The 12,223-nt window shown below is 35.0% G+C and overlaps 4 protein-coding genes and 1 pseudogene across 4 annotated transcripts; 4 read left to right on the plus strand and 1 right to left on the minus strand.

The window, feature by feature from the left end:
- The first annotated feature begins 625 nt into the window (after positions 1-625).
- On the plus strand, positions 626-4,195 carry LOC148175096 (uncharacterized). The gene is made up of 4 exons (XM_088036947.1): positions 626-775; positions 829-1,010; positions 1,058-1,210; positions 4,106-4,195. Exons 1-4 carry the CDS (start codon positions 626-628, stop codon positions 4,107-4,109), a joined length of 489 nt encoding a protein of 162 aa, XP_087893073.1. The 3' UTR covers positions 4,110-4,195.
- Positions 4,196-4,428: 233 nt separating this feature from the next.
- On the plus strand, positions 4,429-4,843 carry LOC148175097 (uncharacterized; annotated as a pseudogene).
- Positions 4,844-7,993: 3,150 nt separating this feature from the next.
- mTerf3 (mitochondrial transcription termination factor 3) lies at positions 7,994-9,343 on the plus strand. The gene is made up of 3 exons (XM_088036963.1): positions 7,994-8,665; positions 8,711-8,925; positions 8,971-9,343. Exons 1-3 carry the CDS (start codon positions 8,121-8,123, stop codon positions 9,246-9,248), a joined length of 1,038 nt encoding a protein of 345 aa, XP_087893089.1. The 5' UTR covers positions 7,994-8,120; the 3' UTR covers positions 9,249-9,343.
- LOC148175099 (endoplasmic reticulum-Golgi intermediate compartment protein 3) lies at positions 9,254-11,632 on the minus strand. Its single transcript, XM_088036962.1, has 6 exons — positions 11,404-11,632; positions 11,194-11,352; positions 10,992-11,140; positions 10,886-10,947; positions 10,480-10,838; positions 9,254-9,688 (listed from the first exon to the last, which is right to left on the minus strand). The coding sequence occupies exons 1-6, from the start codon at positions 11,492-11,494 to the stop codon at positions 9,351-9,353; spliced, it is 1,158 nt and encodes a 385-aa protein (XP_087893088.1). The 5' UTR covers positions 11,495-11,632; the 3' UTR covers positions 9,254-9,350.
- LOC148175100 (reactive oxygen species modulator 1) lies at positions 9,923-10,470 on the plus strand. Its single transcript, XM_088036965.1, has 3 exons — positions 9,923-10,032; positions 10,080-10,215; positions 10,263-10,470. Exons 2-3 carry the CDS (start codon positions 10,085-10,087, stop codon positions 10,369-10,371), a joined length of 240 nt encoding a protein of 79 aa, XP_087893091.1. The 5' UTR covers positions 9,923-10,032; positions 10,080-10,084; the 3' UTR covers positions 10,372-10,470.
- Positions 11,633-12,223: the final 591 nt, after the last annotated feature.

A 12,223-nucleotide genomic window follows, 5' to 3' on the forward strand; every position in this document is an offset into this window, starting at 1 on the left:
TTTTACCCCAAATAGGAAAGGTATCCTCAAATGGTAACAATTTCCAATAAAATTACTCTTTTGATACAAAATAGAAAGCCAACTAAAAACGTGGGTGAGCAATAAAAATAAAAGGCAAACGGGTCAACAGCAAATTTAATAACTGAATTATTATTATCCACTTCCAAATTGACTATTGTTTAGCAGGATCACTCAATATCATTATAAAACATTAGTGCTTTAATGGTTTAAGACTTGATTACAACACAAAAACGGTTTCGTAATATTAACATTTAATTCCTTGCAACTAACATTGGTACCGTTGACGTAAAAAAAATAGTCAATTTCTCCCAAAATTCTATTTGGTTTCTCGGTACCACGATGGTACAATGACCAAAGAGATTTGGTTATGGTTGTATTGAACTTTCGTGCTTCTCACCATTTCGAAACATCTAACTGGACCATTGTTGTTTAATTCGGTAATCGTGAACCCGATTCTGGTATTATCAAAATGTCTAAAGCTTGTAGGCAATTTGAAGCTTGACTTGTTCCATTGATGTTAAAGTGTGACCATTAGAAGTGATGTGGTTGCAAATGTTTTCTTCTTTGATTTGCCGGTGTGTGGTGTCTTTCCGGAGTGGTTGGGATGATTTTGGTGGTACTTTTTTTGCTAGTTGGTGGTGGTGTTCCAAGCGACTTGTCGCCAGCTACCAGCAACGAATGGATGACTAATAACCCATCAGCACACAGTGTCACGGTACCAACCAGAGGAGCTACAGGTGCAATGTCCTCCCAGGTGAGGGGCAGGGGCAACCTACCTGTCGCTCGCACACTGGCCACAACAGTCAGTGTGAGTCAGTCCGCGATTGTGTAGACACGTTTACCTGTGTTACCAACAGAGGCCTGCGAATGGCACTGGAAGAATTCACGGGGTTCTTCGCACACCCGTGGACTTTGAGTGCCATCCCCAGAGCCCTTGTCCGCTACCACGGTGCTCCAAAGGACCGACCAAGCACCCAAACACCTGTGCGGTAATGCAAATCATTATCTGACGTCAGAATCTGTTGTTGCCGTTTAGTTCTAGGAAATGTGGTGAGTGTACGTGGTGTGGCCATCTGCAGAAGTACTACCGACATAGCGAGGATGGTACTGGGATTTCTTCAGCGTCAGTTGGACGGTGCTGGCATTCTCGGCTTCGCCAACATGCTATTAAACTAACGGGACCAAACAGGTACTATTGCCAACAATTACACTACGCGAAACCTCCACCAACGTTCTTTGTCCGACCAGTCAAGGTGTTATTAACAAATTTAAAGGGCACCGCAATCCTGGTGCATACCTACACCTTTATTACGGCGGATAGAAAGTAAAGGACCAGTCGGCTAACTTTGTAGCTAATAATTACCGATGAACACGTTTCACCTTCTAATCTGTCGCAATAAAAACGATTGTTCTTGTCGAATTTCGTTAGTAATGCTATATTAATAGCACCGGTGATTAACAGTCCTAACTTTGTTTCGTCAAAAATAAGCAGATTTCCTTTCATTAAACCGGAATTATATAACCGACCTCTGATTATATATCATTATCTTCTAACGACATCAAAATATATTCATCTTCGTCTACTGTAAATTCCCTCTAAAACAATAGCGCGAGGTGGTACCCTGTGAATCTTCACTTGCTCGCATGTTTTATTCATTCTTGCTGGGAAAAAATAGGAACTATGGCTTAATTAAGTTGGTAATCCTCGAGAATATCTGCCCAACATTAATAACGACAAATTCATCGGCCTTGGATGTCTAGTAATTGCCCCGGCAGATGCCAAATAAACCCATCATTACCGAACAAAAGAGAAAATCGATTTCCGAAGTGGTACCACCGTCTGAAATCCGCAGATTCCACAAATCTCTCAGATAATAATAATCGCTTATAATTCCCATCATTTCACAAACCAGTGATCTTGACACACTGCATTATCCTTAATGACTGACTACTTTAGTTCTTTTAATGAGCCGGTCTCAATTAAAGCTCAAATAATAAAGCAGATTCGTTTCTATGCATAAAATTAAAATAAAAACATTCAAAATCATGAATTTCATTGCTTACATCATTCCACTGGGAGTACCACTTTTGGTCTTAGAATTTATAATGAGTGCAACCGAAAGGAAAATTATGTTGTGACAAGCTTAATAGAGCATACAGTAGCGGTGCGTTTGTCATTCTGAAATTGACCACTGGCCGTTTATCGTACAGTTGACGCAAGTTTATGGCGTTTTCTTATCTCGGTGCTATTTATTGATCGTTAAACCAATTCGGAAATAGAAATCGGTGAACAACATTCAAAAATATCTGTTTGACTGTTTGTTGTTGACTTTGCACCCGCATGTGATTCCGTTAAAAGGAGTCGCAGATGATCGTTATATTTTTATCAAGTTTAAGACCGAGCTGCGGGTAGTTACAGTAAGCTAATCTAAATGATAATCTGTTATCAAAAACATGCACATCGAAGTGCTTTTTTTAGCAGCTACAAGAACTGTATAACCGCAGATGTGGAAGTTGGAGCCACAGTTAAACGAGACTAATTTGAATGAAAACGGAATTACATACAGTATTAATATTGCTCAAGCAAACTTAAGTAATATCACGAGTTTAATTTCCAAGAGTTTATTTACATACCATGCATTTGTTAACGAACTTGACCATGCTTGAGTGCGAGGTGGAATTAAAATCATCAATGCCGCATTCAACAGTTTATTGAGCACTAAAGTTTGACAGATGGTTCTGATTGTTTCCTGCCTGATCCCATGATTCAAAAGTTAAACCTTTATGTTGGTTTTTAGAGATTCAACAATGAAATGTTTGGTTACAATTGTTGAAAATTTACACTTCAAGCCTCGCGGAAATAATTTATTGCTGGATACAATAGCGGATCGAGTACTGCCTATAAATATAAATTGATTGAAGATGTTTTGCTAGTACTGAAATTACTATTTAAATGATCCTTCAAGTCTGGAGTTTACATACTTTTAATCTTACTTAAAACTGCCGCTACGTGATTAGCTATTCTTTACAATTATAGGCTAACAACAATTTTTTGCTCGAGTAATTGTAAAAAGTTAACTCAGCTGATTATTTAGAATATAATTATATGTGCAAAGTCAGCACAAGTTGAACAAAATGAGCGGTGAAACAGAGTACCACCTTCACTTTGCATATTTATCAGTCTTTTTTCGGATTTGATGAAATGTAAAAATGATATCAGGAAGTGGAAAAAATTATAGTGATGGGAAGCTCTAAATACCGAGGAAATATTTATCGTGTGAAACCAAATAAACCAAAGTATTTTGACCTCACCATTAAATAAAAGGGCAAAAACGAGGAAATAATTTGTCATTGCTTGTGCATTTTCATTTTGGACTTTGCAATGGCGGTACTTCGTTATCATTATTACTTTTTGTAAAATGTTAAATAGTGAATAATAACAAACTCAATGTCGCATATTCACGTGGTCTAGGTCTCGACAGTACCAACTTTAGACCATTTGTAAAATATGTAAATATTTTGCTTCTTCAGTTGTGTGACAAATCCTTTGCCTTTACATTGTGGCTTAAGAGCATCTCTTCTGCTTTCATACGTTCACAGTTTGTATTATTGAAAGGATAAACTGCGGTCATAAAGTAAGCCTTTTTGATCCAATGGTCTTCATTTGTTGGCTCTTCTTTATAGCCTAAAGAGACAATTAGCATATCCCATAAATTTAAGACCTTGTGGGTGTCGTTTAACAGTTAAAAGGCAGTTCAGCTTACTTTGTAAAGTAAGTACCAAAAGAAGTCGTGATAAGCTTGAACCCGTACCTATCGTAACTTAACACTAATGCAAAGTAATAATTAGGTTCCCCCGAAAAGGTGTAATCAGTAGAATCTCGCTTTCCTCCTCACCTACAAAGTACCGTTTTTTCGTGGAGCATATCTAAGCGATTCCGTCATTAGCGAAGTATTCTCGTAGCCAAAAGAATCGATTTTCATGCTGTCACCATCAGCAGGAAGCGAATTGGGCATTCGAGGGCAAAAACCTTGGCTCAATGTCGGCATTTCGTCATGATTTCAACAATGCATCTTTGTTCCAGATAGTGATGAACTTTAATCGCGCGATCACGAGATGGTCCGGTTAGGAATGGAGCTCGAGGGCCACGCATAGCATATGCTGTGTCTGCCACAATGGCTGTTGGTGCTGCCACAATGGTATTCTTGGTCTTGGCAATGGCCGTGTAAGATGCAGCCGTTCCGCTTCAGTCGACGAGCGTCCGGGAAACGCGCTCGGAGTTGTCAGTCCGTAACACGACGCCCCCCGATGACCCCCGCACTGTTCCGCTCCGGTGCTCGTCCGGGCCCGCATGACCGACTCATTATCCCACCAGGTACGAAAAGGTACGCCACTGCGACCGGAAAACATGGAACAACACTGATCATCGCCATGTTTCGTGATTGCTATCACTGCGGTTTTTCGTTCGACTCTGATTCCAGTGCTACATGGGGTGATGTCTCCATTTTATGCTATGATTGCTGAGGCCGTAACAATACCGAATGTAATTCGTTCACGTGCTGATGTTTTCACAATGAAATACCGAACAACGGAATTCCAAGACTGAACTTTACAAAAATGCATTCCAAGAGGTGCCATTAGATGAGAAGAGAAAGAACCTCTACACCAATGACAATATACTACTTTTTCTTCTTGCGTTCAACTAGTGTCAGTGATCTCTTGATCGTGCTAACGAAAACTCTAAAAACTTTGATACACTTTGTTTTATACCACAAAAAATTACCAATGTATAAAAGAGATAAATACAGTTTTGAAAGTTCAATCATGTTTTGCATCCCAATCATTTCTCAAAAACTATCTAATCTAACGCTAAAGGATATGTTTACCACAATTTTCTTCTAGAACTCAAAAATTAATAATGTTCAGATACAAAAGAAGCTTTAAGGATTTTGTTTTATAGGTACACAAAAAATTGAAAAAGTCAATAAAACACAACAAAACTGAAGCTTCAAAATGTTTTTGGAAATTGAAAGATACCTAATCGCAAATCTAAAAATTGAGAAAGGTTATAAGATCCAGTTCATTAAAATTGGGGGACAGATTCAGAATCTGGAGGCCAAAATCTTGACTAGTCCTTATGTTTGCTTAACAGAGTTCAGTTTAATTAATCGGAAGAAATTAATGAAAACTTGAGAATTTTGAAAATATGTACTCCCAAAATTCATAAAACTGTTTTCTAAAATAAACGTTCATAAACATTCGAAAAAACTTTTATTGTTGTTTCTTGATAAGCAAAATATGATAGGAAGGTATGTGGGAATTTAAAAGCAGTGATAATGATCACGTTTGAGACACTACAGAATTTTAAAACGCTGATAAAATTTGAATATATAATTTATTAGCAATGCAAGACATTTTCGAGAAATTTCAGAACAGTGAACTTAAAACATTTCCAACAACCGATTTGTGGAAGCTTGCAGGGGATCTCGGTCAAGAAACTATCACAAAAGGTACAATAAAGCTTGCTTCAAATTCCATCACATCAACTTCTAACTGTTGAGCAAACAAAACATTAAAAATAAAAACATAAGCGAACGCTTAACTGCTTTATTACGGTTAGTTGTGACAACAAAAAGGTAAGAATTTGAAAATTATATTGGTTTTAGGATGTTTGTAGATTTAGTATCGGAAAATGAATCTGTTTATCTTCCAATAAATCGTGTTAGGTGTAAGAAAAGTAAAACTTTAAATAATAAAATAGTTCAGATTGCAACGATTAGTCGAGCTTCCAAATAGGGAAAAACTACAAGTATTTAACACTAATGCTAATAAAGTACCCACAGTTGATTTATGTCACTGAATTCAATACGTTCTTACTAGTTTATTAATCCTCATAAATGGCTTTATGACTTTTCTTTACATTTTCCGGATTGTTTTAGCTGTAACCAAGCCCATTTCCCTAACTTCCAAGACAACTTAACTAAACTAAGATTAATGACCGCATGGCTATAACTGTCGGCATTCAACGCATAACTAATTGTTTATAAATGTAGAACCTACTTGTGATAATGATATGAAAAAATCTGACATCTCTTGTAATAACCTGGCATGTAATTTTTAAATGATACTTAATATAGATCGATCTGACAGAACTGCAATTAATCAAGACCAAATTTCATCTTATTTCATTTCAACCAGAAGTTGACAACTGGCCCGAACTGAATTTTTAATTTATTAATGAAGTAATAAATCATAGAGTAAACCAGGTGTCTGATGCTCCTACTCAACCAGACTTTAGGCGTAAAATAATTAAAGAAGATAATAAAAAGATTTCACGTAAGGTAAGTATACAAACAAGCGAGTTTGCGCTCTAATATTTTTGAGTATTGCATTATATTGTTTTTTGCTAAATAAATAAAATAAAATATAAAATACCTGAAGTTACTTTATTATTATTATTATCTTTATCAGAAGATAATTATGTGTATATTTTTAGCCAGTGAGTAGTGGTAAAAGCAATGTCTGTTACTTTCGCTTAAATATGTACAATGACCAACATTACTCTAATAATAAAAAACGTTTTATACTTTTGATTTTTATATACTTTGCCATCAAAAGAGGTAATACGATTGTATTACATATTTATTAAAAATATGTATCAAAAAATTTATTCCCGTATCTACATAAGTACATGGGGATCAGTTCAAGGAATGTTGATCTAAGTAATTCATTCAGTCCTCTTAAGAAATGTAAAATACAGTTAATTGCAATTATAAAAACTAGCAAGGGTCATTAATTTTTATATCTCTATCGTACAAAAGATCAGAATCAAATTATATGTTCGCTCAGTTTCAAGAAGTGTTAAAATAACATGAATGTTTGGGTCACGATAAAATGTTAATTACGCTTTGTTCGCTCTTCTTTAAATCTCGTGAAGTTGTAATACTAAAATTAGCAATGTAATAAAAAATTAATTAATTCAAGAAAAAATTAGCTAATGAAAGTACTATAGGTATTTTTGGAAAAACAAATTATTATTAATAATGAATGTTTACAAGGTTAGAAGAAAAATAATGTAGAAATATATTGTTTGAGTAACTAATTAAATTAATGATGGTTGTTAAAACGGATGTTCTCATTGTAAGAAATGGTGGCCCTTTAAATTAAAAAAATCAAAAATATTTATTACAATAATAATATTGTATTCAAAACAAATAATTTATTAGTTAACAATGATTTTAATATTGTATAAAACAAAAGGAAGTAGGTTGTACTTAATAACGAGCAAACAGTAAATTGATTTTTTAATTTTACATCGAAGCTAAGGAATGCATCCACTCCTACAGGAACACATGCTGAATTTAGCTCCAAGCTGAAAACGTGTCCGAAAAAAACTAGAAAACCATTGAAATACTGTTAGGTAGAATCGATATTTACACAACAAGTGAATTATAAAAATGGTTATCGCATACCATATCGCGCTAAATGTAAGGATATGTTACACGTGTGGACTTTAACGACCTAGGTCGCTAAAGCTGTCATTATATCATGGTCAACAAGCGTACTAATTTTGATAAAAGAGAGTTTTTTTTCTTTCAAGCTGAAAATATGATCTAGAAGAAGAAGGGGTAATATAATACTTCTTATTGTGTCCATTACATAACATAAATACATACCAATAGTCAATGGAGGAAATGTTTACTCCTCGTCCGATAACTGCACTACTGGCAACAGTTTACAAAACTGATTAGTTTTATGACTGTAATTACATAAATAGGTAACAATAACTATTATTTTATTAATGCCCTTGCTAATAAAAAATAAACAAAAATAAAATACCATATTTTGTCGTCTTATCTATGATCTTAAAAAAAACTGCTTATTACAATAGATAAAGTTGTTTGGTTTTTGAACGCGATGCTGAAAAATTTAAATAAAATAAAAATAAAATTTCAATTGTACCGCTACTGTATGTCTACACGTCGTAACCTTAGCCACGACCACCGCAAGTCCTTTAAATTTATAGGTTAAGTTTGACAGTGACACATTTCAAATCAAATGTAAATATTCGAATTTTACTCTATTTTAAAGTAGTTACAATGTTGAGAAATTTAATAAAATCGTGCGCAATACGTGTCTCTTTTAAAGTCAAGCAATTATCAACAATTCCCAGCTCTCATGTTGAAAACAAAGTGACAACACCAAACTATGAACTTATAGAAACACAAATCGCAGAGAAAAAGGACGAGCCGTCAGTCCTAGACAAGTGCGAAGAAGACATCTCTTATGTTGCCCCCTACCTGAGACCGAGCTTCAACTTTGCAGCTTATGTCAACAAATCAGACACCCTCCAACAGTTGCTAAAGTTGGGGATAAGACTCTATAAATGGGAAAAACATGAAGATATTCCTCCTTTTATTTTACAACTGGATTTTGATAGGAACATCAAAAATTATATCATTTTTTTAACAGATTTGGGGCTACAGACTGAAGATTTAGGGAAGTTGATTGAAAATAACCCTTTTATTTTAAAGGAGGATTTAGAGAACCTCCAAGTTCGAATCAATTACTTAAAATACAAGAAGTTTAGTGATGAAATGATTTTAAGGATACTCCAAGATGACCCTATGTGGCCCAGTTTTAGGTAAGTGCTGCATAAGAAAGAATCTATCTAATTAATTTGTTGCAGCACCCAAGAAATCGATAATAAATTGGGGTTCTTCCAAAAAAACTTCAATCTCACAGGGAATGAAGTTAGAGCCTTAACAGCTAAGAAACCAAAGTTGATAACTTATAATCTTAAACACATCAAGCTTAACACGTTTGTCATTAAAGAAGAAATGGGCTTCACTCCTGAAGAAATGAAGCAGATTTTGTTGCAAAAACCCAAACTCTTCATGCAAAGTAAACCGACTTTTTAACTTTACTCTTATTAAAATTCTTTTGTAGATCAACACAGGCTTTTAAAAACTTTTGAATATATTCACAAGGAGATGAAGATACCTTTAGAAACAATAGCGCAAATGCCCCAAGTCCTGACGTGTCGAGAATTCAGGATAAAACAGAGACATCTGTTTTTACAGAAGTTGGGAAAAATCCAATTTGACCCCAAGCAACCAAACTACATTTCTTTGGTCACCTTAATCTCAGGATCTGACGCCCATTTCGCCGTGGAGGTCGCTGGGTCCTCAGTCCACGCCTATAACGCCTTCCTCAAATCATTATAAATAAAACGATTTTGTACTGTTTATTTCCATGTACATAGCAAACATTTTTCTGTACAAATAATAAAAACTCCCGCACTGAAGGAATGTAAAATTCACACACAATCAATTTAATTTCCCTAGTTCTATCTTCTTCTGTATCAACTTCACAGAGTGGTACAACAACGTATCAATGAGTCCAGCTACAGTGTACACGCCACCAATAATTGCACAAACGTTGGTCAAAAAATGACCAAACGATCGATTTCGTTCCGTGTATTTTACCATGAGAGGTGAAAGTTCGTACTGGAAAAAAATCCCGGGCATTCCTGACTCCCCACTCATTATTGAGATCACTTTCCGGTGTTTCGTCACTGAAAACTGATTCGAATTTATGACTGTTCCATCTTGTTTTACGTATGATGTCGGGACGATTTTCAAGTGGTATTGGAACATGGTGGCTCCTAAAAACAAGCATTTTGAGTTCTAGATTAAAATATATTATGTAGCAGCCATTTTTAACTTATTTATTTTACCTTCATAATCCGCAAAAACATTTATGTACTCATAACAGTCTGTATTTTTTTGTTAATAAAAGTAAAAAAATGACTAATCTAAATTTATTGTTAAATCAAAACCAATTCATATTCGCAGCAATATAATTTAAATTCTTCAAAATTCGCGCCTTGGAAAGTTACGGCAGCGTAACCTTAGCCACATCACATAACCTCTGACACTGGGAAATTTCAGTGGACGTGAAAATTGAATGTTATTCAGCCCAAATTATTTAGTGCAACGACATAACAAGGTGAGACTGTTTTTTTGGTTCTTTATGGGGGCTAACGGTGATTTCAGGCAACATGCCGGCAGTTCCGGGAGGCGTTTACCAGCAAGGTCCAACATGTTTTGATAAAATGAAAATGGGATTTTTCCTCGGATTCTGTGTGGGAATGGCTAGTGGGGCCCTATTTGGAGGATTCTCAGCGTTACGGTAACCAGGAAACTTTACCTAATTAAGCAATAATCGTTTTTTGACAGGGGCGGCTTGAGAGGCAAAGAATTAGTGAATACTGTCGGAAAAGTCATGTTACAGGGCGGTGGTTCGTTTGGAACATTCCTAGCAATTGGATCAGGCCTACGTTGTTAGCAAAGCTCACTCAAGAAATGTTACTTAATTCTTGAAACCTGTTAGTTATGTATATTTATTAAGTTAGTTATTTTACAATAAATTCGTGACTGAAAAGGATTCACTTACCTTCTTCTGCAAGTCCTGTTGTGTCTTTGAGGGGGTTGTGGGTGGCGCTATCAATACTTGCCCCAAATGATAAATGCCTGATTCTGTGTGTTGTATTGAATTCTGTTGATGAAAATGGTTGAACATCATGGACATGAACGTGATTTATACTAAAACTTTTGCCAGGAGCTATGTGGAAACTCCCACTGACTCTGTTAACAACCAAGGAACCATAGATTTGACATCCTTGTGAAAAGGCAGTTTTGAGTTTCTCACTGAATCTTTCTTCTTTACATTGAGTTATATTCTCAGGGTTGTCAGGAAACGCCCAGCGTCGTTCTCTGTAAGCTTCCCTGACGTCCTCACAAGTATTACAACACCTAAAAATAAATTATTGAAAATTTTTTCATGGGCATGCAGTTTTTACCTATTGGGATCAAAGGAAGCCCCATAACAACTTCCACATTCTGTTTTATTAGTTGCAGCAACCTACAAACCTGTTAATCATGTTCTAACAACCTAAACCAACTTACTTCAGTACTGTTTTTACTCTTGATAATTATATCTTCCTTCTTTGGTTCTTCTATTGGTTGTCCTTTTATATCAAGCCTCCTTTTGTAGATATTGTGATCAATTTGCAAATGCTGCTCCCCTGAAGAATCCATTGCATCTAGCGCCAAAACTACGAAACTCTTACATTAAAAACGCGTCTTCCTTAAAATACTACGAAATTACAGTCACAAGAGATCGTGGGGACAACAATATCCAAATTTATTTGAATAGAAGGACTTCTGGACGTGTCAACAAAAAGCTCTTCAGTCACATTTGGTGTTAAGTAATCTACTAATTCAATCCAAAATAGCATTCCCATGATCGTAAGACTAATTATCGAAACTAAAAAAGAAAAGGATTTATTCAAGTTTACGGAAATTAGTTTTTTCTTACCGATTGCACCTCCGTAGGTTTTAATTCGGACATCTTCGAGCGTTTTGGGATATGCATCAAAACGTCGTAATTTTTCAAATATATTAAACATTTTACGACGATATTAAAATTATTAAAATTTGCAGTATCTCACGTCGACGTAAACATTATTGAGTTGACGAGTTGTCAAATTTGAAATGCGTTTGGCAGGTTTTCGCAAACGTCAAAATGATGTGGACGATAGAGGCGCTGGCATCGCTGGCGGTAAATTTAAAAAGCATTCAGAGTCAAATTACTCAGTTTAAGAATTAATTTGCTTAAGATGAAAACTCGATGTCTTTTTTCTGTCTAAGCATTCGTTAAATCATTACGTAGTTTTTCCATTTAAAAATAATTTTGAACAGTAGCTACATTTACTTGTAATTATTTCCAAATGGAAAAACTACGAAATATATCTTTTAAATCTTCTCATCGATTTATGAATTTATTATTTATTAGAGCAATCCGTTTAATGATGCACATAAAAATGCTCAAAAGGACAACAAATCATTTTCTTGGTCACAGCAAGTAGATATTTGAAAAAAAAACTACTAAAAATTACATAAAACTAAAGATTAAAACTTCAAAATTAGTAGACCACATAACTGAAGATTATGAAAATTTGGTAAGTCTATAGAAAAAGCATTGAAAATTACAAAAAGACAGTCAAAATAACAACTTTAAATTTTCATTAATTTTTTTCCAACAAAAACAAAAAATATAACATGGCAAATACCTTATTCTTCTGTATAATAACATGAATTTCAACAAACACGAATTTGTTATCTTTTTTAAACCACTT

Source organism: Gnatocerus cornutus, chromosome 5 (assembly GCF_029298725.1).
Source record: "Gnatocerus cornutus isolate USDA-ARS CGAHR chromosome 5, icGnaCorn1.1, whole genome shotgun sequence".
NCBI classification, from domain to species: domain Eukaryota; kingdom Metazoa; phylum Arthropoda; class Insecta; order Coleoptera; family Tenebrionidae; genus Gnatocerus; species Gnatocerus cornutus.

What these genes read in the sequence shown, in the direction of transcription:
- LOC148175096 (XM_088036947.1), top strand. Translation starts at nt 626, where the DNA reads ATGATTTTGGTGGTACTTTTTTTGCTAGTTGGTGGTGGTGTTCCAAGC. An exon ending in CAGGTGCAATGTCCTCCCAG is followed by an intron (nt 776 to 828) that starts GTGAGGGGCAGG and finishes CACAACAGTCAG; the next exon opens with TGTGAGTCAGTCCGCGATTG. An exon ending in AGCACCCAAACACCTGTGCG is followed by an intron (nt 1,011 to 1,057) that starts GTAATGCAAATC and finishes GTTGCCGTTTAG; the next exon opens with TTCTAGGAAATGTGGTGAGT.
- mTerf3 (XM_088036963.1), top strand. Translation starts at nt 8,121, where the DNA reads ATGTTGAGAAATTTAATAAAATCGTGCGCAATACGTGTCTCTTTTAAA. An exon ending in CCTATGTGGCCCAGTTTTAG is followed by an intron (nt 8,666 to 8,710) that starts GTAAGTGCTGCA and finishes AATTTGTTGCAG; the next exon opens with CACCCAAGAAATCGATAATA. An exon ending in ACCCAAACTCTTCATGCAAA is followed by an intron (nt 8,926 to 8,970) that starts GTAAACCGACTT and finishes ATTCTTTTGTAG; the next exon opens with ATCAACACAGGCTTTTAAAA.
- LOC148175100 (XM_088036965.1), top strand. Translation starts at nt 10,085, where the DNA reads ATGCCGGCAGTTCCGGGAGGCGTTTACCAGCAAGGTCCAACATGTTTT. An exon ending in GGAGGATTCTCAGCGTTACG is followed by an intron (nt 10,216 to 10,262) that starts GTAACCAGGAAA and finishes GTTTTTTGACAG; the next exon opens with GGGCGGCTTGAGAGGCAAAG.
- LOC148175099 (XM_088036962.1), bottom strand. Translation starts at nt 11,494, where the DNA reads ATGTTTAATATATTTGAAAAATTACGACGTTTTGATGCATATCCCAAA. An exon ending in AGAGTAAAAACAGTACTGAA is followed by an intron (nt 10,948 to 10,991) that starts GTAAGTTGGTTT and finishes ACAGGTTTGTAG; the next exon opens with GTTGCTGCAACTAATAAAAC. An exon ending in GCTTCCTTTGATCCCAATAG is followed by an intron (nt 10,839 to 10,885) that starts GTAAAAACTGCA and finishes ATTTATTTTTAG; the next exon opens with GTGTTGTAATACTTGTGAGG.